Source organism: Sander vitreus, chromosome 3 (genome assembly GCF_031162955.1).
Source record: "Sander vitreus isolate 19-12246 chromosome 3, sanVit1, whole genome shotgun sequence".
Lineage (NCBI taxonomy): Eukaryota > Metazoa > Chordata > Actinopteri > Perciformes > Percidae > Sander > Sander vitreus.
Window position 1 is genome coordinate 16515555 of NC_135857.1, and position 27834 is coordinate 16543388.

The 27834-nt window shown below is 39.5% G+C and overlaps 1 protein-coding gene across 2 annotated transcripts; it reads right to left on the minus strand.

The window, feature by feature from the left end:
* Positions 1-7: 7 nt before the first annotated feature.
* Positions 8-27231, minus strand: tlcd2 (TLC domain containing 2). Of its 2 annotated transcripts, none has more exons than XM_078246268.1 (4): positions 26991-27231; positions 23327-23409; positions 19845-19927; positions 8-4596 (listed from the first exon to the last, which is right to left on the minus strand). In XM_078246268.1, the coding sequence occupies exons 1-4, from the start codon at positions 27071-27073 to the stop codon at positions 4216-4218; spliced, it is 630 nt and encodes a 209-aa protein (XP_078102394.1). In that variant the 5' UTR covers positions 27074-27231; the 3' UTR covers positions 8-4215. The 2 variants fall into 2 exon arrangements, with proteins under 2 accessions (XP_078102394.1, XP_078102393.1); XM_078246267.1 differs by lacking the exon at positions 26991-27231 and adding an exon at positions 24055-24667.
* Positions 27232-27834: the final 603 nt, after the last annotated feature.

Here is a 27834-nt window from a genome sequence, read left to right on the forward strand (position 1 = left end):
AACACAGTTGTTCTTTTGATCTTTATTTTCACGTTAAGCAAATGCTGTTAATATATAAACATAAATTGGAGTTTTGATTACAAAACAATCTTCCAAAACATGAAATAATAAAACATATTTACACTTGAAGGCATAATTCTGTTAAATGTGACAGTTTGATGCTCCGAGAAAGGAGATTATTTTGCTTTTACGACCTCAGTTGGGGTCGGTTGCTTCAGTATTCCATGATTTTCCCCTTAATGAAGGGTTTTTGAGTCTTTGACATGCTGCACAGTGTCAGTAGTCTTCACTGCTGTTTTGAATTTCAATTTTTCATAGTTAACAATAGACAATATTTCACCAACCCCCACAAAAAAGGAAACCTATAAATGAACAAGCAAGGATGTACAACTGATATTACTGTATGTATTGGTTGTAATAAAGGAGCTGGTATTTCCTCATTCTGTGAGATTAATGCAGTCAGCCACCACATTTACTGTGTATGTTGAAAAATGTGAGGCAGTGTGGCAACTTGACTTCATAAACGCTGCCACTTTCAGCTTGACTTTGCAGCTTTCCTTGTGTCCACTACCCACAAATATAAGATAGAATAACCCTGTGGCCTCAGGACAATCATAGTTTGAAGCCATATAGATAGCAAAAAGAGCAGGACACAGCAACATAATGTATAATTCCAATAACATAACTTTATACAACACAATCACAAATATGTAAGCTTGCTTGTTAGAAATAACTTCAATTGTCATCACTACAACCACAAAGTCAATATGCACTAAAAAAATGTTACAACAATAAAACCAAATTGAACCGTCTCCCTCCCAAACAGTGCTGTTTCTTTAGTGCAGTGATGTCTTGATTTTAACATGGACAAAGAGTTTCAGTTTGCACAATTTGTGTATAATGTTTCAGAATAGTATGTTCGTGTCTGCTCTCAATGTGTTTGTAATGTGCTTCGACAGCCAGGATCAAGGGCTTAAAGATCCCATGGCATGAAAATTTCACTTTATGAGTTTTTTTTTTTTAACATTAATGTGAGTTCCCCCAGCCTGCCTATGGTCCCCCAGTGGCTAGAAATAGCGATAGATGTAAACCGAGCCCTGGGTATCCTGCTCTGCCTGAGAAAATGAAAGCTCAGATCTGGAATCTCCTCCTTATGACTTCATAAGGAGGAAGGTTACCTCCCCATTCTCTGCTTTGCCCGCCCAGAGAATTTGGTCCGCCCATGAGAAAGAGAGAGACATCATGGCTTGAAAACAAGCGAAGCATGGCAGTTGGTCAAGGCCACACCCCCACCCTCCACCTTGCTCCCCCTCTTTCCTCCTCAATAGCATTTAAAGCTACAGACACAGAAATGGCACATCCTAAGTAAAGCTCATTGTGGGACTGGCTCTAGTGGCTGTAATTCTGCACCAAGGCTGAATTTCGGGAAAGAGACTTCAGATACAGTATTAGGGGACCACTAAGGCCTATGTAAAAGCATCCAAAAAGCAGCATGTCATAGGACCTTTAAACACTTTGAAGCTGAGAGGACTATGAGCTTCCCCCTGTCGACATTTGGTAATGTAAATAGACCACGACATACGCAATTATATCAGCTTCACTATACATGTGTTTTTAATAACGGACATTCATTGAACATTGTGTTCATTTTATCTTTAATCTACAACTTCTTTGTAGTACAAATAAATTACAAATCTACACAATTTTATCCCAAGAGGTATGATTATACACAAAAAAAGCAACAACTCAACAAACATTGATCGCACCAATTATTTTCATGGCATATAAGGACAGTAATGCTATGATGTGAGTGGTAAAAGTAGTCAGCCTCGGAGCAGCCGTGTGTACACAAGTTTGCAGTTTTCACTGCTGTATTCACACATCTCAGACCTGTTTGTTTCTCTGTATCTCCCAGTGGAAATTAAAAAGCAGAGCTCTACAAAGATGTTAGGAAATAGACACATCTCTAGTGTTCTAGTCTGTGATGAGATCACTGAGGTGTGGTAGAGGAGTGTGCTGTCCTCCAAAGGTCAAATGAAGAATAACAACTTCTTCAGCTCCTACTGCAGACTATAAACCATCACGGACCACAGAAAGAAAACATGAATGTCAGTTTGTACTGCAGCAATATCTATTCTCAATTAGCTTGTTTTGTGTTCCTGTTATTTCACGGGTTCTGAGTTTCTGACAAATACAGCAGCCAGCTGAGCAGTCTGACAACCTCTGTCACTGACTGCTGCTGGCCACTGATGTCACTGGTGATGGCTTGCAATTCATTAATAGGCTTTGGATTTTCTGTTGTTCCTCCAAGATCTACCATCACAACGACCAGTGCCATTTGTCAGTCAGATCTGAGTGGAACAAGCTGATTTAAGGATTATATTTACAATGAATGTAAAGCCTGTTATGACGGATTTGTTCATGATTTAAAAATGATTTTTCCAAGATATTTTAATACAATTTCGCATAGTGTAAAATGGCCATAATTCTTTACCTACAAAATCAAATCTGATCTTTTTTTAATCCACATGCCACAGTATTCACCCATCTATTCTTTTCTTCAGTAAGGATTGGTATGTGCTGCATATGCTCACAGACAAATATCATTTTTAAATAAAAGAAAATGTCCTGACATTTTTCTTCTCTAATAACAAAGGACCTGCCAAACCCTGACAGCAAAGTTTGTGTAAGAGTGAGGCAAAGAATTGATACAACCCTTTTGAGGTAGCACGCAGTTTTTAGTTGAGATTTGTTAAAGAAAAAAAAGATATAATCACCTCTGCAGTGGTCGTGTTAAACAACAAGAGGGATTGGATTCCGTTACGTGAGATTTTATATAACCCGCAACGGTATAATATATATAAATAAAAAGGTTATTCTTAAGATATTTCTTACATGTTTCCTATGTTTTCTATGGAAATATGTATAAGTGTTGTATGTATGTGTTGGAGGTTTTGTTACCGTAAGCTACATTTATAACAGATTTAGCTGAAACACCCTGTGGGAAATAAGGCGTTTGGTGTCATTTTACAAGGCCTTCCATTGTTCATATGAGAAATCCTCCATCTACTATTAGTGAGCCACTAATGGCACTTTAGGATGATGGGACCACACACAAGCCTAAAGTTAAAACCACAACATAATGTGACATAATGCCTGTGTGTGATCTGTTTTTGATGTAAGGCTAGTTGATTACAACTTGTATTCATGTACCTGTACAGTATGAGAGATAAAAAAAGATCCCTTCATCTCCCAGCTTTGAGTATATTACAATAGGGGTGGCACGGTTCATGAAAAAACATCCGAACCGTTCAGTCCACTTGTCTCGGTTCAGAGCGTGTGTGTGTGTTGCACGGTTCGACACATGCGCAATGTAGCCTTGTGCCCGTCAGGTGCCCGCATGTGACCTCAGACAGTGTGTTTCCCTTTCGCGTGAAAGAAGAGGTGTGGACAAGTTACCAACAAAACGTACAGCTAAAGACTGTGCAAAACATTTTAGACTGTCCTGCCAACCTGTATATATTTTAACATCAATGTACGCTGCGTTTTTTTACTCTAAGCCGCTGAAGCGGCTGCTGTTTCAATCCTGTCGGCTCTCTGCAGCGGGCGGGGCTGCTCAGTTCCCCCCGCAACTGACGCACACGCACGCACGCACACACACACACACAATCACACACGGTGGATGCAGGAAAAAACGGAGATGAGACGTACAGGATGACCTAAATTGAGGACAGCTACGCTCGTTATTGTAAGTGCAATGATAAGTTAAAGTCCAAAAGTTAAAGTTCAAATTTGATTCATTATTTTTTGTCTTAAATCCACCAGCCATTTTCATATTATACCAACATTTGCAGCATCCTGAGCCTTTTTGGTAAGGTTACTAAGAAAACTCAGCCTAGAGTAGTTTTATTTTCCCCAAAACAAGTTTACTTTTTATTTTTAAAGAACTATACAAAAGGTCCCAATAATGTGTTTAAAGTCAAGTCAAATTCAGTTTGTATATATTTTAATACTGTATCCTACATAACAAAGAAAAAATAACAAGAACCGTACAGAACCGTGAGACGAACCGAACCGTGGATTTTGTGAACCGTGCCACCCCTATATTACACACAAGAAAAATGGTACCAAATCTCAGCCACAGGTCATTAACATACAGTAATGAGTTTGTTTATGAATTATGATCCTTTGTGTGTCCCTTCATCTCCCTCCTTTCTACATCTCCTTCTCTTTCTTGCTCTCCCGAGTGCTGCTCTTCAAAAAGTCACTCCTGAGTAGGCGACAAAACAGGATAATATTCATGGCTGTCATGATGGCCATACCCACGCTGCCCAGTGTGTAGGCCAGGAGGGGCACGTTGTCCCTGTTGAGCACCAGCCAGCGGGTCATCCAGGCCAGCGTGTTGATACGGAACACCACGTATGTGCCCAGGTTGATGATGCTGTTGACCCGGTACAGCGTGCCTGTGGCATTGCTGGCTATTCGCAGCAATTGCCTGAGGTGGAGGAACACTGAGTTTATCTCTACCAGCAGAGCCACCACAGCAAAGCCCACATAGCGGCAAGTCAGCACAGAGAGGCCGAAACAGGTGATCACCTACAGAAGAAGGCGGTGAGAAAGAAGACAAGGAAGAAGAAGATCACAATCAGAGCATACAAATACAATACATACAATATTTTCAATATGATACTGGGCGGACTATGAGACAAGACCCCTGGGCACAGAAATGCACGGGGTGCCTGTGGCCCTCAACCGCAAGATTGGTAGTTTGATCCCAGGCTCCTCTGGCCAGACGTCAAAGTATCCCTGAGCAAGACACTGAACCCCAAGTTGCTCCCCGGATGATGTAGGTGGCTGTCGACTGTTCCTAATGCTTAGGATGGATTAAATGCAGAGATGGAATTTCACTACATTGTACTATACGATTGTATGTGACAAATAATAAAAGGTTATTCCTTCTTCTTTAAAGGCCCCACCATTCTCAGTAAGACAAAGACTTTGTGATGCTTTTGCCTCATTTTTGTTTTTTACCACTTTGTAGTCATTTTGCGTCTCTTCGTTGGCCAGTTTGTGTCTCTTCAAGGGATATTTTGCAGGTGAAGGCCGGGGGGGGGACCTGACATTTGGGCCCCTGTCTGTTCATTAATCCTTCCATGATAATGGAGTGGTTAAGATATCACCTATACCACAATAAAATGCAGGGATGCACCGATCTGGTGTTTTGAAGCTGACAAATATGAACTACTATTTTCCTTCCCAATTCCAATGATGCCAATATGTATTAAAAGTCTAGATAAAGTACACAACTGTTTAAGCTTTAAGATATGTCTATGTTCAGGTTGTTACCAGGTGGAAGTACACCACCCCAATGACTCATTTCTGCTGAGCAGTTCTTATGAAAGTGTGTGGTAACCAACAAAAAATATCCACAAGATGGCAGCAGCATCCCTCAAAACCAGTATGAAACCGGTAAACACAGGCATCTCAACTAATCTTGTCTGCTGACCTGAAAAGTCAGGGGAAAGGATTACCGACGATATCTGGTATGTTGTGACAAAAGTGAAAGCTGTGCTGCAGATGTAATTTTGGATGACAGAAATGTGTTTATACCAAAACAGGCTGTTCAGCCAACTCTCCACAGGAGCCAGCACCCATTCTGACACCACCACATTCACCAGCTTCATTCACACTCGGAGCACACTTGTATAGTGTAGTAGGAGGACAAACCGTGTCCAGTCAGATTGCACTTTAGTCTCTGGCTTGTTACCACCTAAACTGCCATGTTTATAAATCAAGAGTGGATTGTGGATGACAGTGAAGGAGAGATAGTAGTAGAAGAGCACTACAAGTAGAAAGCATTCGAAAGCAAGCTATGTCATTAGTCAGCTCATGGGATACACTGTGGTGTGAGAGAACGGCCTTTATCATCAGTCAAGGCTCAGCTGGAGAAGCATCTTGTGTTTGTCCATGTGAGTCTCATATGAGGTCACAGGATGCCCTCTTTAATGCAGTAAACAGTCATACGATGCATTGTAGTGGGTTAGAGAAAGGGGCATGGAAGGAAAGTCAGCAAAAATGATCCCTCACTGACCCTTATATTCACTTCCTGCAAGTTCACATAGTTGTAATGAGTTGTTAGTTTTGGCAGCATTTCTTGTTAAAGGGATGGTTTGGAGTAATGTCACCCTAGGGTCCTTTGCACCATTACCTCGAGCCAAACAACTGCCCATAAGCTTTTTTCCCTTGGTCTAACATTGGGCGAGTTAGCGCTTTCAGCCGAATGGCTTAGTGCAGGCACTAATGGAACCAACTGTGTATCTTGTAAATCTTCTACTCTCTGCTGCTAGCTAGCTAGCTCTCCGATTCTCCTCCATTAGTTGTAGCTTCTCATCCATGTATTCAGGCTCGAATAGGTATAGGCGACCTTCGAAATTGAGCCACTCATCGTCGCATTCGACGTTACCCTCAAACTTTGCCATTTCGTTGATCTATTCTGTTCTCTCGCTTCTTGCTCCTTCTTCACTACTTTACTGGTAGGCTCTTCCGGCAATAGATGTCGTGCTCTGTGTGGATCTCCGGTAAAGTAGGAGCAAGAAGCGAGAGAACAGAAGAGATCAATGAAATGGCAGAGTTTGAGGTTAACATTGAACGCGACGATGAGTGGCTCAATTTCGAAGGTCGCCCGTACCTATTCGAGCCTGAATACATGGACGAGGAGCTACAACTAATGGAGGAGAATCGGAGACCTAGCTAGCTAGCAGCGCTAGCAGCAGAGAGTAAAAGCTATCAGGCAAGTGCTATTTAAATAAACTCCTGGTGTACTTACAAACTTTCCAATGCCTCGTTTTATGAGTAAAGAACCTATTTGTACTACTGTAGAAGTTTGGTACCATTCTGGGCATTATTAGTGGGGTAATTTACGAGATACACATTTGGTTCCATTAGCGGGGTCACACAGATCCAATAAGTGGTCCTGGACAAATCTGGCCATTTGTTTTCAAGATATCCTGTCATGGACTAAAGTGTTAAGAGGGAAACTCTGACCTGTAAATTGTGCTATGGGTCATTCAAATGTATACAAATAATCCTCTGGGAAAGATCATAATCTGGACCAAAGTGTTGCACAGACAGACAGACATCTCCATCCTCAGGACCCATTGCTATCTGGAGAAAAACACTGAATTATGTAGCTGAACACTAAAAACAGTGATTTGAGGATTGGCTCATACTCACACAAACACCCTAAATAATCACAGCCAAAATCGAAGTCCTCACCTGTTGTCAGGTTATAATGACAGTGATGAGAAACAATGTCAGTCAACAATTACAATGACGACAATGAAAGCACACCGCATTTAGCACCACAAACTGCCTGCCTCATCAAAGTCAGCGTGTAGGACGGACGGACGGACGGACACACACGGTGGTCATTGTCCTGAGACATTTCACTGTGGTCATAACAAATCAAAGTCACAGAGGCAGGCAACAACAAATGAATCAACTAACTAAACTGGTAACCAGTGTTTAGTGGTACATGATTCGTGATCATTGCAGTTAATATGATTATCCATTGGACTGGTAAGCAACTATCTCTCATATGTTTGTTCTACACCTTGATGGCTTTGGTTCCATAAAATGGCTAAAATAAAGTCAATAAAGGTGACTATGATGAATCACTTTATTATTACACAGGTTACTTGGTTTTTATTTAGCTAAAACCAGAGTACAGATAGACTAGCAGGCAACTGCTTAATTTTACTCCAACTATGAACTATTACTTTTTTAAGCACCCTATCATTCCACCTTAAATCACCATCAGTATCAGTGCTGGACACAAATTAAAGGCGGCCATTTAACCTTTGTTTTGTTTTTGAGTTAGACTGAAATGAGAGCCAGAACTCCTTATTAACACACAGTATCGACTAGACAGATTCAATTCCTTACACAACACAAACTAAAATAAATCACACACCACGCACACTGAAATACAGCCACAATACATGCAGTAAACGTGGTGTGCGTGTTATAAAATCATCCATACATGTTGGTTCAAACCTACAGCAAAGACAGGACCCTAATCTGTTACCCTGAACATGCGAAAACAAGACCATAACCTCTATAAGTACCCACATAAACACACATGCACACTCATCTCAAGTCTAATCTGATATGGGAAGGTCAAACAAACCCTTATGCAATGCTAAAATAAGATGAAGACAAACCCAGTAACAAAGTTTGTTACTTCATTATGTTGTAAAGGAATTGGAATTATATCAAATGTCCATTACATTTGGAGACCCTTCTCGAAGTTTCTTAATTTAAAAACTAAATCTCTTTTTGTTCCTCCTGCATGTGTATCTAGTTTTATTGAGGTAAACTCTCTTTTATGGTGATCAGCCAATGACCGTTATGTGCTATGTACTGTAATCTTGGAACACTGATAGCACAACGGCTCACGGGGCCACGCCATATAACATGCAATAAAGTTGTACAACAGTAAATGTATAAGTGATGAACCATAACAAAGTATGTAGACAAAAGAGCCACAATGTGTGCATCATCCCAGTCTAGAGAGGGAGGCCACAGTAAATACCATACTAGGTCATCATCAGGTCATCAACAGCCCCATATGGTTCAACAGCCAACCAGCTGCACTCTCTGTGAGCATAGATGAGGCCTCTGTTTGTCATCTATTAAGGACATGGGCCAACAACTCACACAACCTGTACTGCTGTCAGCACCGCAAGCTGAGAGGGAATCCCAATAATCCCCCACTAACCCCCCTGGATCCATCAGATGATTAGAATGATTCAGCATTAGCTGGGTTTACCTGGATAAACTCTGCTGAAGCTTGGCTTTTACATACAGCAGCCCAGACACTACTGTCCAACTATAGTGGACAAACAGGAACATGCATCGGTGCTAGCAGGATTTTAACCACAATGGCAGAATATTAATACAGATTTAATAATAAATATCTTTATTTTTTATAGCACTTTTTATTTTTTACAGAAATAAGAATACTCAGACATTATAACAGAAAGCTAAACAAAAGCACAACAAAATGAATTATAAATAAATACAAATAAAAGCAATAAAAGGACATCACATAAAAGCAAGTCTATAACAATGTAGGGGTATTACTACTTCAAATACATTCAAAGTTATCGCAGTTAATTCCAAATTACATTAGGTGAAAGAGCTAGTTTTGTAGTGTGGGAGTAGTTTTGAAGTATGAAATACAATGTATAGCTCCAAAATTTGAGAGTGATAGTGCGATATGACTGAAAGCACTAGAACAGCTTGCTTCGCCAACTTCTTTTTCCAAGGTTAAGAATGAACTTTCAATCAATTTGTTAACAAACATGGAAGTTATTAAAACGCAAAATCTGACAAATGGGGAAAATTCATCTTCTGAGAAAAAACTCTTATACAATCAAAAGCTTTAGGTTACTAAAGGACCTTATGGTGTGCTTGTTTTGCGAAGTGCCGTTTCCACGAAGGAACTTCCAATCTTGACTCCTAAATATATAAATTGGAAAACAGTCTCATACAGCCTACTCAATGGGCTCAACAACCTATTGTTACAGACAGTGAGGTGGGTGGTGCTTAGGTTTAAATGGGACGGAAGAGGAGAGAACTAGTGTTATTTATTTATTCATAACCTTTAAACTGCACTTAAATACATTAACCTACTGTTTATAGCCACCTAGATAAAATCTAAGCAAAGGGCTGAAAACAAGGCGGTATGGGTGTTTGTTACCTGCATTTTTCCCTATGGGCTCAATTAGATGATCTCTACACTCTGGTGAGGGACCTCCTCCTCCCACTTTTACATGGGAACACTGGGTGCAAAGATGGTAGGCAAATGCCGTAAGTTTATGTGGTTTGATATGGATGGACATAGTGAAAGCCGTTTAGAAAAAAAGAGGCTCTGGCATGGGGGAAAAAAACCTCATCCCTAACCTTGACTTTTAACCTATGAAGTAAACAACCACTCTAACCACAGGTTCAACCAACAATTGGGATAAAGTTCACAAGATAAAGTTCAAGATGGCAGGTATTGACAAATGTTTGTGCTTTTGGATTAAGCCGCTACAGGGCAATCTGTATTTAAAAAGGCATGCTGAAAGGAAAGTATAAAAAGTTAAATAATAAAAGTTGATAAAAAAAAAATATATGTTTAGCCTCAAACAGGATTGCAAAGAAAGATAACACATGAGAAGCAAAGTGGCTGCTGCTTACTATGTCAAGGTACCAGCCAAGGTAATGAGCTGCACCTTTTTAAATAGTATATCATTATATAGCTTTCTTGTCTTCACTGTTTTAATTTCCAAGGGTGATGTTTGCTGTTATTTGCTTGTTTAAGTATTCTGTAAACATTTCATGAAAGAATGTAGCAAATTTCCATCTGCACATAAAATTAAAAATTGAGGGAAACTGGTCATCTGTTTATTGGTCACTGGTGTAGTAATACTATATATAAAAAATGCTTCTCTGGGCTGCATGTAGGCGACCATGCACATGGTAGTTTAGAGATGCTTGTGTGGCTGTTTCTTTTTTACTTGTACAAACAACTTGTGTTTCTGGTAAAAGCATAAATCCATCTTTAGTTGAGCTCTTAGCAATGGAGTACAGGTCACAGCTAGTTCTGCCATATACTGTATAGGGGTGGAGGTCTGAATGTGTGAGTATCATTATTACAGTTTGTGGTATGTCCATCTCACTCTGCCTGCAGGATTTAAAGCAGACACAAAAAGGTTATTAAAGGATTTCCATGTCAAACCAGTATACCTGTCTACAGCTCATAACTTGCCGCGATGGCTCAGTTAAAGGAGAATTTCAAGTTCAGTACCAGCGCAGCATGTTTTTTTAGTTTTTTTTTTACAATGGATTATAAAAAGCGAGCGTTAAATGATAATGGATAAAAGGATTGTTAGGAGGGTAGGGAAGGTCTTTAACACAGAAGATTCATTAGAGTTCGACACAGTCTATACCAGTTTGTGTGTGTGCATTGGTGAGATATGTTTAATAACTGCACACCAGCAACACAGTTTTGATGCCAATAAGAGCAAATCCACACCCATATTTGTTAAGTGATGAATAAATGTATTCCAAACATATCACTTACTATACCTTGTGACTGTACTGCCTGTGTGTGTGTGTGTGTCAGAAAGAGTATACTGTAAGAGCAAAAACCACCAAAGACAACGTCAGCAGCAGGTTTTCTGAGGTAATTTAAGCATTAGAAAAAAGCAAACCACAAACATTTAAGATATCTCACCCTCAGCACTCTGACACATGGAAAAGAGCGTCCATCGTCACATTCCATCAAAGCTTGTATTCAGGTTCTTAACCAGCGCTTGAACTGGAATAAAGAGGTGCGAGTACGGTTAACCTGCAGCCTGCATATGAAGCCATTATAGGGAAGGGGTGCTTTAGATACAACAGATAAAATATGTAAAATACAAAGTACACTAATCAAAATATATTATACTTCAGCATTACTTATCAGTTCCAATTACTGGCTCCAGTTTTGGTTTGTAAAAATTGTTGCTCTGCTTATTTGATTGTCCAATAAATGGCATCTAGGACACTTCTCTTTCAATTACAGCAAAGTGTCAATCAGCCGTTAAAGGCAAAATACTCCACCGGACCGACATTGACCTTCCAAATATAAGCAGGCTATTTAGACATCTATTTTCTGAAAGAGGTTTGTGCAAAACTGGACACTAAATTAGGTTTAATTTTATAACATTTTATTATTATGCAATATTTACAAAAGTACAGTATACCATATTGTTTCTTTAAAATGCTACTTCAAAGCTTTCTCCCTCTAACAGGAACAAAGTGTTGTGTTGGGGAAATAATGAATACGGCCTTTAAAGTTCAATAAGTCACGACCACAACACACCACCAATTTATGTCACAAAGATTACGAAGTTTCCTAAAAATTGATTATTGGACAGGCATAGGAAGGTGATAGGAAATGGCCAAGTGAAGTTGATGGAAAGAAAACTAATAGGAAGCTTTATTTCTAAGCCATCTGGTGATAGGCAGACCAGCTGTGGGGTGATGAGCAGGTGGGAGGGTCTTACAAAAGCTCCAAGTCTCTGAGAGGAAATAGAGGGAAGGTTGTGCAGCTTGGAAACATGACACACACGATCATAATTTTTATCATGCGACCTGCGTTATCTTCCATCAGCTGACATATCCTTAGGAATAGTTCAGCATTTTGGGAGACGCGCCTATTGGCTCTGTTTTCATTAGTTTGTACTAAGCTAAGCTAACCAGCTGCTGGATCCATATTAACCTAATACAGATATGAGAGTGGAAACAATCTTTCCTTTTTTTTTAGCAATCATAGCATACAATAGACAACATTGATTTTTAATTTATAGCACTATTATAGCAAGGGTTTCTGGTGAGATGTGAAACAAAAAAACTCCACTTACTACAAACATTCAATGTGAGGTTGTTCCTGAACTGTACTCTCACATGCTTGCACACCCGCCTACGCTGCTTGTGGAATCATACGCAAGTACTCTGGTATTCCCACTGCAGCTGGATCTCAGCCAAGTGTGTTCTCTATCTAGCTTTTTTATGCTGTGGTTCTTGGCCATTAGGTGTGCCGCTCAGGATGAATAATTGCACAGTTCCTACTTTGACCGCACCTTGCTTTTTCAACAATGATTATAAGCTTACCAAGTGTCAACTCTCTTTGTTTTCTGAACCTGCTGATGGATGGATGCCTCTACAAACATTCCTGGTCGTTATGCTGATTGTAAACAAATACCACATCCTTTTGTGAGGAACTCTGCCTTCTATCCTCAAGCTTCTTCGGAAAACATGACACACGTGTATGAGTAACACAATTGCTCTTTTCTGCTGTCTACCTGTAGGCTGAATACAGTGTAATACTGGTTTATTCCCACTAGCCTGCTTTGTTGAGGATGGATGGCACCTGCATCTGAATGGCTTATTTCTACCTCACACTGATAACTTGAATGTCTTTAGCCTTGATGAGCACTGTGATGGAATTAACGCCAAATATACAGGAAATCTGTTTTTTCACACATATATGCTGTCAACTTTTTTACTATCCAAAAACATCAGTTTTCTTTTTTAAATTATCCACTATTCCCAAGACGTACCTTCCTCACTTTAAATTCCAAACCAATGCTACTGGTTTTCTTCATCAGCTTTTACAGTCACAACAGGCGTTACTTATTTAAGATATTTCTCAACAGTGTGCAGTTTGAATGGGCCTGCATTCTGCACGCTTTCTCACTCTCAAACGCACATGATAATTAGTCTTGATCTCTATATATATATATATATATATATATATATATATATATATATATATATATATATATATATATTTGCTGCTGTGTAATTACATCATGTCAGCAAATATTTACCCGACTTCTGAAAACAGATCATACACACACATCCTGAAAGTTTACAGCAATTTTCAGGCTTCTAATAGTCCACTGTGACTGTGCTTCACAGTAGCATTTCTGTGGTTGATCAAGAGACAAGAAGCTGCATCCATCAATCTGTGAGTTTTGTTTGTTGCCTTTGCATTAGATGAGTGCGAACAGTTTGACACAAAAACAATGGACGAGGAAATTCCATATCTGAGGAAATGAATACCATGAGGGCAACAAAAAAACAATCCAAAAACGAGAAAAAAAACTACTACCAGAGCAAGGAGGCTCTCATTGGTTTGTAGCCATGTGAGGGGGTGGTACAAGCTGCAGAGAGTAGATGGACAAGGGGGGATGGGGGAGATGTTTGGAGTTCATACTCAAGATAGGCAGTGTGTGTGATATATAGAGTGGAGCTGCAGCACAGAAATGTTTAAGGGGGGGTGAACACATTTGCAGAAGCCCTCTCAGGAAGCAGGAGGTTTACGGCATGTGTGTCTCTCTCTTGGGAGCCTGAGGTTTATGTGGAGACTGTCCTCCTCCACCTCAGGATATACACAGAATGAGCCAAAAAGATGAGACTGCTGAGAAACACACACACAAACCTCCTTCCCCGCCAAAAAAAATAAAGAAATAAAATAAATCTATGTACACATTCCATTTTCTATTTTGCAATATGTCTCTCTTTCTGCCATCTCATTGGCCATCATCATCATCCTCAGGATGTGGTGTGAAAGTGTTGTCTTTGTATCGTTCCAGGCCTTCTCACTCAGCCAACTGTATGTTCTACTAACATTTCAGCTAAAACGTTCCAGCAGTTTATGGTTTGCAAACATCATGTTGACACTGGAGATTTTAAAAAGCAACCCTCACCACCACCAAAGTGTGGGACAAAACGAAGGAATGGCAGAGCCCACAGATTGTGGATGGCTGGAAATATACAGTATCTGTGGGCTGGCTTCGCAAAAACAAAAACACAACATACATACAGAATCAGCTGCTGCTATACAAGATCAAGGGTTTTAGGCATGCAAAGATATACTACAAACCATGCTCTACCCTTCTATTTTACATGAACACTCAAAATGCTCTTGTCAATCCAAGATTAACCACTGGAGGAAGTACATCCATCAGGAAACAGAGTAGCTGAGCTTCAGATATGTTTGAATAAACAGAGCCACCTCAGCTGCTGGCCTATGGTTTTTAGACAACCAGCAGCTATTGGAAGGAGTTGCTGGAGCAAAGAAAAGGCAGAAACAGGCGTACAGGATAATCAGGTTCTACAGAGATCCGCGGCGTTCCAGTGACATGTGGTATCAAAAGCAGTTACCACATGGCCAACAACCGAAAAGCGAGACATCCTCTCACAAATCTATTTTCACGCCTGGTAAACTGAGACAAGTTCCATTCATATCTGAGGTTGGTAGAGGGTTAACCTTCAAGAGGAAAAATGTGACTGAGGTTGAACATGGCAAATAGGAACATGCAAACACCGTAAGGATTTCCAGGTTAAAAGGATACAAACAGTAAAATGTTTCAGTAAACCTGACAATCAACTGAACTCCTTATAAACTGAACACAATCCACCAGCAGAAGGTGGGTGAAGAAACATTATTGCCACAGAAGCTGTTAGATTTGAGCAACACATTTACCTTATTCAAACCTCAGGAAATGTGACTGATGATTAACAGTTTCATAGTTTATTGTATTTGTTACGGGCCTCTTGTGCTGATTATTGCAAATTTGGAAATAGCAGAGGGCAATTGAGAACTCAATTACTTTCCCAGATTGTTTGTGTGTGTGTGTGTGTGTGTGTGTGTGTGTGTGTGTGTGTGTGTGTGTGTGTGTGTGTGTAAGAGCAACTTGTGCATTTAGGTACAAGTATTCCCTGACACTAATTGGAGTGTCAATGATGATGAAATGTTACTTGACTAAGATCCATATAAGTAGCATAGTGGAGAGAATATTCAAGAGCCTACAAGTATTCCGCTTTACATTTGAAGAAGACCGGGAAGAGCAGATGTGATTGGAAACAGCACGGATCCTCAAATTGCTGATTAACCTGTGTAGCTTCGAACTCTTCTAGTGTGTTGAGTGGCCTTGGCCTCTCTCTACGAAGATAATTGAATTTTGCCTAATGAGAGAGGGATAAGAGGCATTTATTGAAGGAAACGGCAAACATGCTGCAAAACTACAAATTCCTGTGAGAGGGCAAAGAGAGCGCAGAAGATTCACTTGGTGTTTCCACTGTGTATTATCGATGAATATCACAAAAGAGAAGATTGGACATACTGCTGTTCACATGCTTTCGTTCTTCATGGAAAAAATAATCTGCCCTTCTATTGGCATCCTTCACTTCTGGCTCATACTTTTAATTACAAGCTCACTATTTCCAAGAGTCATGGGCAAACAAGGCTGAAACAGACTCAACATGGGGACAAGGGCTTTTTACAAGAAAGGCAAACAACCCTTGGTTTTACATTAACCACACGCACCCAGTGAGTCCAGCTCAAAAATGGCAAAAAGCACACTTTTTATTTAACTGTACTCTTTCTTGAAACACTGCTCAACGATAGATAGATAGATAGATAGATAGATAGATAGATAGATAAAAGGCAATCTATTTCTGGCAGAACTATCAGGACTTCCTGTTTTCCAAAGGAAGCACAAGGTTATGGCTGACAGGATCTCATCAGGCGTGAGTGACTGCAGCTGGGCCCACATGCTTCTCAGACAGAAATAAGAAGCTGTAGTCTCCAGTTCAGTCAATAAGAAGGGGAAAAAAAATCTTTCCATGGAATTTTTGACTTTATTATTTCTCCTGGACTGCGACAACAGGGATGAAAGAAAAAAACTCACGTTACACCTCATGCTGTTTCACTATAGCTTATATAACAGACAAAACCCTCACAGGTGATTACAGAAATGAAGACGTCAAGAAAAAATAATTTGATGTGCATTTGAGCAGACAAACCCTAAAGGAGGTGGTTTGGGTCAAAACAAAGCATTAGAGCAAAGGAGAAAAGTGAGATGTGAGACAAAAAACAGACAGAGGTTTGTCAGTACAAACAGGACTTAAGGTAGATAAACTTATTATTTGGAATATTTAGGAATAGTTTGATTACAACTTGCATATTCCTTCCGAGCCAATCCTTTATCTTGGAACTGTAACACTGATCACTGGTGATTTTAAGGCTGAATTATCAAAATTATGACCATAGATAAAATTTGGTACTGCTATTAATATTTACGTGACAGGTCTGATTACAACTATGACATTCAGCACATATAACTCCGTGCGCGTGACTCGACATACAATAAAACGCATTCATCATTTTCATCATCAATCGTTGACACAGCGTTCAAAATGTTCCACTCAAGACACTTTTATATGTTCTGTCCAGATTTTTCCAGTCATATCAACCACTTTGTCTGTTCAGTCACATAGATGCTTTACATGCAGCAGGGTATGAAGTACTGTATATACACAATAGTGATGTTTGCTGGGTTAGCACATATTAATCATAAAGATGTTCTGTACTAAGAAGTAAATCAACTAATGTCAAGTTGTTGTTTCCATCTGCCTCAAAAAAGGAGTTTGTCAACCACATCCCCACCTCTACATTTTTAGTTGTTTTAGTTTAGTTTTAGTTTGTATGTGTCAGCGTCATGTCATGTGTCCAGGGAAAAGGTAGACTGTACACTAGTATTGTAAGAAAAGGGGGTTTAGGAGCGAAAGATTAATCATACAAGGAGGAGATTTGCTTTCAACCCTTCATGAACATCTAGCACAATAACCTAATTTATAATAGTTGCATGAAAAGAACAAGAAAAAAAAAAATATATATATAAAAGAATGGGCCAGATGAGGACAAGGTAGCACAAGAGTTGAAGGAGGTTGGCCTACATGGAAATCAGGGAGCAAACATCGTAGAGAAGAATGAATGAAAGTCTTGATGGTTGGTACAATAGGGAAACGAAGGGAGTATAGAAAAAGAGAGTAAGCTCGCAGAGAAACACAGAAAGCCATGTGAATGGGAAATAAGTCTATGTCCCTCCCACACTCCAGTGACAATCTGAGTCCAGCCTGGCCAAAACATCCATTCACCAGGCTTCAAGGAAGTGAAGGCGAAAGAAAAAAACGTTCTTAAAAAAAGAAAAGACAATACATCTATTCTCTCAAACTCTGGGGGGGGGATGATTCCCACAACTAATCCTGAATGAGCCTTAGCATTTCCACCACTGAAAATGGTTCTCACCTGGCAAAAAGTGACTCAGGTGTGCCTTTAACCTGGCTACAATCATCATCAGGTTAATTCCGAGGCAACCAGAAGCATCATGAGTAGTGAGGATTTGACTTGAGTAAAAATAACCGGAATTCACAACAGAACCACTCGGCGAACATTGTGATTTATGAAATAATGACTCTCCTGCAATCAACACGAGAAAATCTTGCAAACGTTCACTATTTTCTAACTTTGTATTATTTGCTTATGTGCAAATATTGCATGTGTCTGTTATGGCGGTTGTAATGCCATGTGTGTTTGTTGCAGAATTGACATAGTCGAATCAGAATCATCAAGTCGTTCCTAACGGCGACTGATCGCCGAATCATGTAGGGGCTGCAAGTACTGCAAGGGTGTAGAAGATTAATTGAAAATGTTTTTTTTTTTTTATCATCTTTTACAATTTCAAAGTGCACCCACACTTTAGATTTTCTTTTCCCAGACATTTTTTTGTTAACAATTTTTTTGCCGCCAAGATGCTCCTCCATCGGTCACGGATCATGGAAAGTGAAATATCTGTCATGGAGCGGTTGGATTTATTTACGCACTTTAAAAAGATTTATTTAAAAGTTTCTTTCTTTTCATATTGTTATTTACAGCATTATATGTTGATAGTTATGTTATAATAGGTTGTATATTAATGTATTGGGAGAAAACAGGTAGTTCTATGTAAAATCAGACATTGAGCACCCCCATATAGCCAAAATGGCATGATCCTCGTTTCATAACACTAAAGATTCGACTGAGGCGAATGTGTGATAAAATATCTACCAGAGTACACTTAAAATGCCAAGATGTTTCTCTTAAAGAGATATTTATCAGGACTGATAATGACTTCATATTACAGTGTATGCAAACATTTATATTGCCGTATTTGTACAAAAAGTCAACAACCATTTTAAACATGTCTTTCATTTATAAATCTGTAACCCAGAACGTCCACATGCAATCGGCCTGATTTCTTAATACTGCAGAGAAATATTTCCACATATATTGTGTTAACACCCAAACACACACATAAATCGGGCTGCTGTACAGTACACATCCACTCCTATCCTGTCAGGAAAAAAATGTAAATAAACAGCTCTCGTCTGGTGAGTAGTACACTACAATAACAAGATGAGAGCTTAGCAACAGGAAGCAATACACAACATTAGCACAGTCTTAGAGGTGGGTCATGCTGCCATAAGCGTAAAGAGAAGATATTCAATCAGGATGTAGTTCTATTTCTAGTTCTATTTACACTTCAGGTCATTTTCCATAGTGTTTAAAATATAATATACAGTATAATATAATAAATGTTACGAACTAGGTTAGCCTTTTGTAGCTGTGTGTTTTGTTGTTCTACGAGCCCAGGTTAGCTTAGCGTTGTAACAATATGCATGAGATTATGCACGTATGTGCATAATAAGTATTCAATTTTGGCCTAGGCAGCTTCTCATATGGGATGGGTTAACTGATCTGACCTGTTTTTCCCTCAGGAAAATATCTCTCAGCTGAGGGTCGCCATGTTATGAAGATGACTGGGAATCTGCTGGAAACGGTTACATGTGGTTAAGTGGTTGGCAAGGGACTAGCCGGGTGGAGTTCAATGTTCTCAAGGCATGAAAGAAGTATTCCATCTTTGTTGGGAGTCGCACATGCGCAGTAGCTAGGTAAGGACTACTAGCCAGTCAGAAGCAGAGTATGAGGGCGTGCCATGCTAGCACATTGGCGAGCATTATAATGTGTGTTACAAAGTGACGCACGTTTGTCACAGACGTAAAGGCTGGACTACAATAGAGCTGTTTGGAGCAGTTTGTGAACAGTGTTTTCAGTTGGAGATGGTAAGTCCCTTTGGGGTGGACTTTGGGCTTTTTTTACTTTGTAAACCTATTACATGCACAAAAAAGATATATAACACAATAAAGGAAAGGGAAAAAGCCAATAAGCATAATATGAGCAATTTAATACATTGGGGTGGTAGGTAGGCTACAGGTAAAGGATTTCTTACAGAGATACAAAAGTGTCGGTCAGTAACGGTCAAGATGAAACATCTTTGGCCAAAATGTTGGACCCATAGACTGTATAAAACTATTGTATATAGAGTATTTTTACCTGTGACCGTAATGCTTGAAAGACCTACCACAATGTGATGAAAGAGAAGCTCCCAGGACTGACTCAGCTTCTGGTTCACCACCATGTCGAGGAAGTCATTGATGAAGTAACCTGTGAGGACAGAGAGCATTTAGCCAATGTTAATGACATGTTTAGGTTTTAGGTTCAGCAATTCATTAATCAACAAAACCCAGACAGATTTATTTGACGAGAGAAGCCTCGAGCATTTCAAGTGTGACCCTGCTTCCATGACGACAGCGATGGCAACCAAGATGTGTCTTGGAGAGGGGCTATTCATATCCACCAACCCCACCCCTTCCCCACCACTTGCTGTATCCATGGTGACAGCTATTCACAATGCTCGAAAAAAAAAATTAAAAAAAATGAAGTGCTGAGAATGGGGACGAAGGGGTGCGAGGGAGCTCAGGGGCATTGTGAGACTGGAATTAACCTCACTGTGTTGGAAATGTTACCACCAGCACCCTTTGGTCAATGTGGTGACATGTTTGGCTTCGTCTCACCATAAACAAATGTACTTTCTACCAGCCGCATAACAAATTATTATCAAAGATTTCCATCACACATTTAATTGGTTTATTTGCATTTTCTGGTCTCCACAGAAGTTCATACTGTTTCATAAGAGCATAGGCAATGGACAGTTGAACTCCACACCAATAAAGTTTTCCAAAAAGAGTTTGGGTCAAGTTTAGCCATAAATAGCCAATTGAAGCTGCATGTGACACTGTAAATAAAAATGCCAATTAACTGACATCTTTTTTCTTGTGTTTTTATAATGATTAATTTACCACAGTTTGACACCTTTGTATTAAAAACATACAAGTGGAATGAGGAGTGACAGTAAGACCAATGGAATATGATACTACTAGGACTACTACTGGACTTTCTATTGGCAATCAACCAAAGAAAAAAATGATTTCTAGTGAAATCCTCCAAAGCAATTCATTTGCTTATTTCCATTCAAGATCCTGTGGAGATCTTAGTGCCAGTTCGTCAAACAAATGGGTTTCAGGCTGAACATTTCGTCTCTGTTGGAATAGCCCAGTTAAGTAAGGAAACCTGATTAAGACACCTGGCTTAGTCTGATACCGTCCAAGTTACAGCGGCATGTAAACATCTTTCTACTGTGGCTTTTTTGTTTCTGCGGTCTGTGTAAAGCTGACTTGCATAGCTGCATTATGAAAACGTCTTTACACTATATCAACAAAATGTGCCCGAGCAATACTTACTCACTATCACTCTCAGCATGTCTTTTCTGTATTAGAGGTATCTTACTATTCCATTCATGGGTGGAACAACACAGGTAGAGATAATTATTCTTTAAATTGGTTATTCATAACAACATGGAAAATGTAGAGAGTGTTAATGGCACGTGATGACAAAAGTATTCCACACATGAACAGTTAACTGTAGTTGGGTTCCTCTGCAGGACGCTGTTTGAGGCATTGAACAAGGTCTTCATTCAACAAGTGGAGAATAATTTAAGGCATGTCACTGCGAGGTTTGCAGCGTGGTATCACAGCGAGCTGGGCTGAACGCACAAAACTCCTCACTCCAGCTTGCTGAGGCCTCAGAATCACACCACATCTCTAGTGGGAGGGCACAGGAGAAGCACTCCACTTGTTTTTGCATGAATTACTCCTCTTTCTGTTACCACTGGCCTCTGACGTGCACGGCTCGCATTAATTAACTGACTATTTGCGCAGTTACTGACTTGGTAATATCACAATACAGTACAGGGTAACGCCTGGTGCCAAAGACTGACAATAATGCCCCCCATTGATTTTCACATACAGAAACTGCCCCTTGCTTTGCCAGCGTCCAGGGCTGGGCTTCCTGAAAGAATGTCAAACATCCTGGGAATCTTTGGGGAGCTCTTGTTTACTGACCAGGATCCAATACATTTGTGGATTTAAGAGGGCTCACGTGCTATTAGTTGCTCTGGAATACTTTAAGGATTATTGAGAAAAAGTTAAAAAAAAAAAAAAAAAACATTATAGTTGCTATTTTACGAATGTGGGGATGCATGCAAACTTAGGTTTGAGAAATCTTAATTAAATCAAGCAAATCCAATTCATGCGATGCAAGTCTCTAATGTGGTTTACAGAGAGTAAATAGTAAAATTCACTGTAGTCTGAATGGTGGATTCCAGTAAGCAATTCAGTAGCAAAAAACAACTATAGGACAAGTGAACTTCTGTCAAGCCAAAACATATAAATGGGGTCAAATTAAAAGGGAGTGTACATGCACCCGAGAATCAATAATGTCCATATGATTAAATCAGACAGTAAGTGTAAAGACCCTGGTAAACCCTTATATTCACCATTAACTACAATATGATAAATATTAAAGATGTCAGTGAATTGCAGAAACGATGACGGTACTTAAGAAATAGAGCATACCAACAGCTAATTCATGGAGCATTCAGGGTGGCACTGATATGTAAAAAGGCTCAGTTCAACATGTCTGCCCCACTCTTACAGACAATGTGCTTTCCATGTTACTTCAGGTAATGCAAACACGATGTTCATGTACAGTATCTCACAAAAGTGAGTACACCCCTCACATTTTAGTAAATATTTCATTATATCTTTTAATGGGACAACACTGAAGAAATTACACTTTGCTACAATGTAAAGTATTAAGTGTACAGCTTGTATAACAGTGTAAATGTGCTGTCCCCTCAAAATAACTCAACACACAGCCATTAATGTCTAAACCGCTGGCAACAAAAGTGAGTACACCCCTATGTTATATGTCATCACATACCCTTCACCATACCTAGAGATTGGCATGGTGTTATGTCGGTTAGCCTAATAGCTGGCTTGATTTGCATTGAGAGACGATTTTATGGAAAGTACCCCATGCCAATCTCTAGGTATGGTGAAGGGGATGTGATGATGTGGGGCTGTTTTAATTCCAAAGGCCAAGGGAACTTCATCAGGATGCATAGTATCCTGGATCCATGAAATAACTGGCCTTTAAAAATAAAAATCTGCCTGCCTCTATGGGAATTTAACATAGGGGTGTACTCACTTTTGTTGCCAGCGGTTTAGACATTAATGGCTGTGTGTTGAGTTATTTTGAGGGGACAGCACATTTACACTGTTATACAAGCTGTACACTTAATACTTTACATTGTAGCAAAGTGTAATTTCTTCAGTGTTGTCCCATTAAAAGATATAATGAAATATTTACTAAAATGTGAGGGGTGTACTCACTTTTGTGAGATACTGTATATTAAATGTATCTTATCCAACTGATTAAACTAATCAATACGTGTCAAGTTAAGACTTGAAAAAATGTTTTACGTGAACTAAAACGAGACTAGCTGGGATGGATAATGTAATTTCCTCATTTCCCCTTATGATGGCAGCACCTATGGGCGCACTCTCTCTAGCCCTCCCCTCCACAACCACCACCACCCAGCCCATTCAGACACAGGACACAATTTGTAATTGAACACTGTAGAAGTGCTGACAAGCTACTCACCGATCGAAAAAGACACCAAAGCGTGAGAAAACACAGAGTGAGTTTCTATCAAATCTTCAGCCATCTGTGGGTGAAGGAAGAAGCTGAAAAGATAAAAACACACAAGTTCAGATAAATCATTTCAAATGTTTATTTTACAGTTTGAGGAACTTCAGAGTATCTTTTTTTTTTAAGATTCTTTTTTTGGCCATTTTCAGCCTTTATTTTTGACAGGACAGCTGAAAGCACGAAAGGGGAGAGAGAGGGGGAATGACATGCAGCAAAGGGCCGCAGGTCGGAGTCGAACCCGTGCCTGCTGCGTCGAGGAGTAATAGTCTCTATATATGGGTGCCCGCTCTACCCAACTTAGCTATCCGGGCCCCCTTCAGAGTCATATCTTCACAATTAACAAAGTCAACTTTAATGCAGATAATTGGGTTATCAGTGCTAGTCATAAGCTTCTACTACATCATATGTAAATCGATGCTATATATATATAGGCTAATGTTATAGCTATGTAACACATGAATTCCGGGGAGGCTAAATGGGTCTGGTCGGGCAGCATGGCGAAAATCAAGTCGGTCAACAATAGCCTAATAAAAAGTCCTAAAATGAAGGCAAAATACATTTAAACCAAATGTTTGAACCGCGCCAAAAAGCCAGCATCAACTTCTAAAAACCACATCAACACCGTTTTATTCCCAATGATCCTGACTTCATTAAAACAGTTTTTGTTCAGTTGAACTCACCAAAGCACTGCCCATATCGCAGTGATAAAACTGTGCATGAATGATGTAGATATATTTCCCCATTTCCATGCATTCCTGCAGGCAGATTCAGGCATGGGCAGTTTTCTGACCACAACGTTGATGAGTCTGAAAAATCCGACTGAGCTCCCGGTGGTTAAGATCACTGAACTCAACTCCATGGCTGAAATAAAAGAAAACCTCACTGGCCACACTTGTCCCCAATATAAGCGGTATAAACGCACCGGAGCCTGGTGGCTGTAGGCTACTTGTTTGCGACGACCGAGACAATCACGTTAGTAAACCGGTATACTCCCAATAATTTCTGGCCACATCACTCAAAGAGGCTTGTGAAACGCGAAAAAAAAAAAGCGTGTTTCTTTCACGGTTATGGTCGAAAGAGAGAAGGCGTGTACGAGTATGTCAAATGATTTCCAGATTGAATGTTTGTGATATGTTTCTGGAATAATCCCTTGAAAGAAAGCTCTGTTGCCACAGGTGTAACGTTAACCGGTGGAAGTGAGTGAAGAATGTCAGCATGAAGCCCTGTGTACAGTTGTGAAACCGTCCTTGTTGTAAAACCTCATCTCTCTTGCTTGTGTAACTTTCAAAATCAACAGAAACCTAACGACGGTCTTTCCCCGCCCTACTATAAAGGGGCGTGGCCAAGAGCACGTTACATGTGTTATGTTACGTCCACGTGCGCTCGGAAATATCATAAATCAGAAACTATCGCCAAGAATGTTTGCACGTAGACCACAAGGAATTTGTCTGTTTTGGTTCATAGCCTACCGATAAATGAAGGGTTCATTTGCAAAAACAGATATGTCAGTTTATATTAATTTTACTAAATCATGTTATTTGTCTGTGTCCAATCCAGGAAATAGGCTATCATTAAAATGCATCCATCCATCTTCTTCCGCTTATCCGGGGTCGGGTCGCGGGGGTAGCAGCTCCAGCAAAATTGGTTTTGGTATTATTTTGATCAGGTTTTGATAAGAGATCTATTTTTTCTTCTTCATAAATCATGTTTTTATTATTATTGTGCACAAGGGAATATCAATTAAACTAATGTTGACTTAATTATTATTAATATTATTTACATAGAATGGCTTTTATCCGTTTTTACGTGCAAATGCAAAAGTCAAAAATCAAGAGAGAAAATTCACAGTATTAAGTATGGGTGCAGAGAATATTTTTGTGTGGGGAGATATTAAAGATGTGCGTTAATGTAACACATTTACATATTGAAGATGCATAATCTATTATACCATACAGTATGCTATAGAATGTACAAAAATGAACAGTAGGCTTATATAACAAATTAACATACTAAGGATTTATACAAGACGTATGCTGATTACAATCAAAATTGAAAATCTAGGCCCTACTGTCAGTTCTACTTGACAAAAAAGGAAGCACATGTTTTTTCTCGTGATTTCCTGCTTTCCTTTAATTTAACTTCTCATCTCACCACCGCCTCAAATGTTTCTTTTCCAGCTGTGAGCTGCTCTACATTGCATTGTGGGACAACAATGTTCATCAATACCACACTCAAATCAAGCAGATTGGTGGTACATGATATCCACACTAACATTTTTAAAGTAGACTCAATATTTTGTTTTGCTACAGACACACGTAGGCTATAGCGCTAACAGTAGTAGTAGTATCAAAAACTGCTGGCATTGAATATCTGTTCAGATTTATAATCTTACTCAGAACAAAATGTTGCCAAATGTTGACTATTTTATTTAAGGTGCATATGGCTGCTTGTATTTAGACAACATTTAATGTTAAAACTCTTTTGTTGACTATAGAAGGGTTTTGTATACAAAATAAGTTCATGTTTAGCCTACTAAAACTCAGGTGTTGTATAGGGACAAGTATCCCAAAACAAATCCGAAGGTACCCAGCCCTGGGGTCCGTTTCAGAAAGCAGGTTTAGTGAAAACTGAGTTTGTTAACCCTGAGATGAGGGTAACTCTGGGTTTTCTGTTTCAGAAAGAGAGGGAACTTAACCTCAAAGTCAGTTACTATGGTAACTGAGTCTGTGAACCTAACCTGGTCGGGAGCATGTTTTCTTCAAGAAACCTCGAGTTTGTCTCAGTCTCCTCCCTCTCACCCAGTGTCAGAGGGAGGAGACTGAGACAAACTCGAGGTTTCTTCTCTCTCATTTCCTCGTTCATTCATTCATTCATTCATTCAGTCTGTATCAGGCGCATTTTAATGCAGTTTGTTATCTGCATGAATAAACACTTAATAAATAAAATGTATGGTTAGGCAGATTATAAAACATGTCAAGTCCTTTTGTCGACGACCCCGTTGATGAAAAAGCTGTGTTACTTCACAGAGAGTTTACGTCGGGAGATGATATTGAGTCCCGACTAAATGTATTTTCATTTCCACATTTTTTCCACAGTCCATCAGATATACCTTATCCGTCCTCATATCGCTAACATCCACCATCGTGGACAGGCTTTAAGATCCCAGCAGATTCTTTGTGTCGCATTACGTGTTTTGCAAACGGCAGTTTTCTTTATTGGTGATGCGGATCATACTGTAATAGTAAAGCCACTGTAGCCAGAGCCGTCAGAAAATTGTTCCCTGGACACAAACCAGTGAGAGCCATTAAAAAGAAATAAATGATTATAAATTATAGTTCTGTTAATGATAATGCTGCTGCAGCCTCAGAATGGGATTAGTAGGCTATAGCTTACTTTTGCGCCCGCAGGATTGCACCTAAATAAAATTATAGTTGCAATGCAATTCCAGTTTTCACCAGTAATATTATCAGTTAGCCTAACTGTGATTAAATATGAAATTAATACACTGTTAATGCTTACGCATTGACTCGAGCAGCAATTTTCTCCCACACCAATTCTCTCTCTGTTGCAGCAGCAGGCGCTGTCTTTTTTTAATGAAATAGATGTTCAAACTCACTGTTTGTGCGCGTGAGTATTTCCGCCGACCCGTTTGTCTGTGGTTGTTACCATGGTGAATCGTAGAATCATGGCTCCATTCATACTGCCTTTTTATTGTGGTGGTGCACGCGCGTGAACATACTCGGAGTTGATTGAACCAACTCATATCAGCTGTTCTGGAACCGAAAACTCAGTTTCCCATCTCAGGGTAAATCAACTCAGACATCAGGGTTAGACTCAGAGTTTGTTAAACCTCCTTCCTGAAACGGACCCCTGAACACACTACTTTCCAAAAACTGGTTAGACAGTATAGCCTAATTATGTCCTGTGAAAGCCTGAAATACCTGTTGTTCAAGCAAACACACCCAATAAAAACATACATTTGCATCAGTCTAATCCTCTGTGATTCAATTTCAAAATCACTTTCAATATTCACGTTAGAAGAAACAAAATGATATGTGCTGATATCCTAAATTATGGCGAAAAAAAGACAGACTGGAGACTTTGTTTTTGGAGACAGAAGACAACTTGATGAAGAGAATAATTATAATTAATTTTATTTATCATCACTTGTTAGCTTTGTGCTCAAATAATATAATGACCACCAAGGTTTTGTTACGATGTCCTATATTATTTCCTGCAGAAACACTATAAAATGCACCATAAAGTAGACTACGGTCTGACGTACGATTGCACATGAAGGCAACATTGCTTCCTCATTCGGTCACAAACCACCGTGGATTTATGGGAATAGTAGTCACATAGAGAATATGTAACGCATGGCATTACATGCATGGTACTTTGATTTAGCACAACATCTATTACACTGTATTGTTTGATATTATAACTGGACTTGAAACATT

What these genes read in the sequence shown, in the direction of transcription:
- tlcd2 (XM_078246267.1), bottom strand. Translation starts at nt 24,233, where the DNA reads ATGGAGTTGAGTTCAGTGATCTTAACCACCGGGAGCTCAGTCGGATTT. An exon ending in TTTGGTGTCTTTTTCGATCG is followed by an intron (nt 19,928 to 23,326) that starts GTGAGTAGCTTG and finishes CTGTCCTCACAG; the next exon opens with GTTACTTCATCAATGACTTC. An exon ending in TTCTCTTTCATCACATTGTG is followed by an intron (nt 4,597 to 19,844) that starts GTAGGTCTTTCA and finishes CTTCTTCTGTAG; the next exon opens with GTGATCACCTGTTTCGGCCT.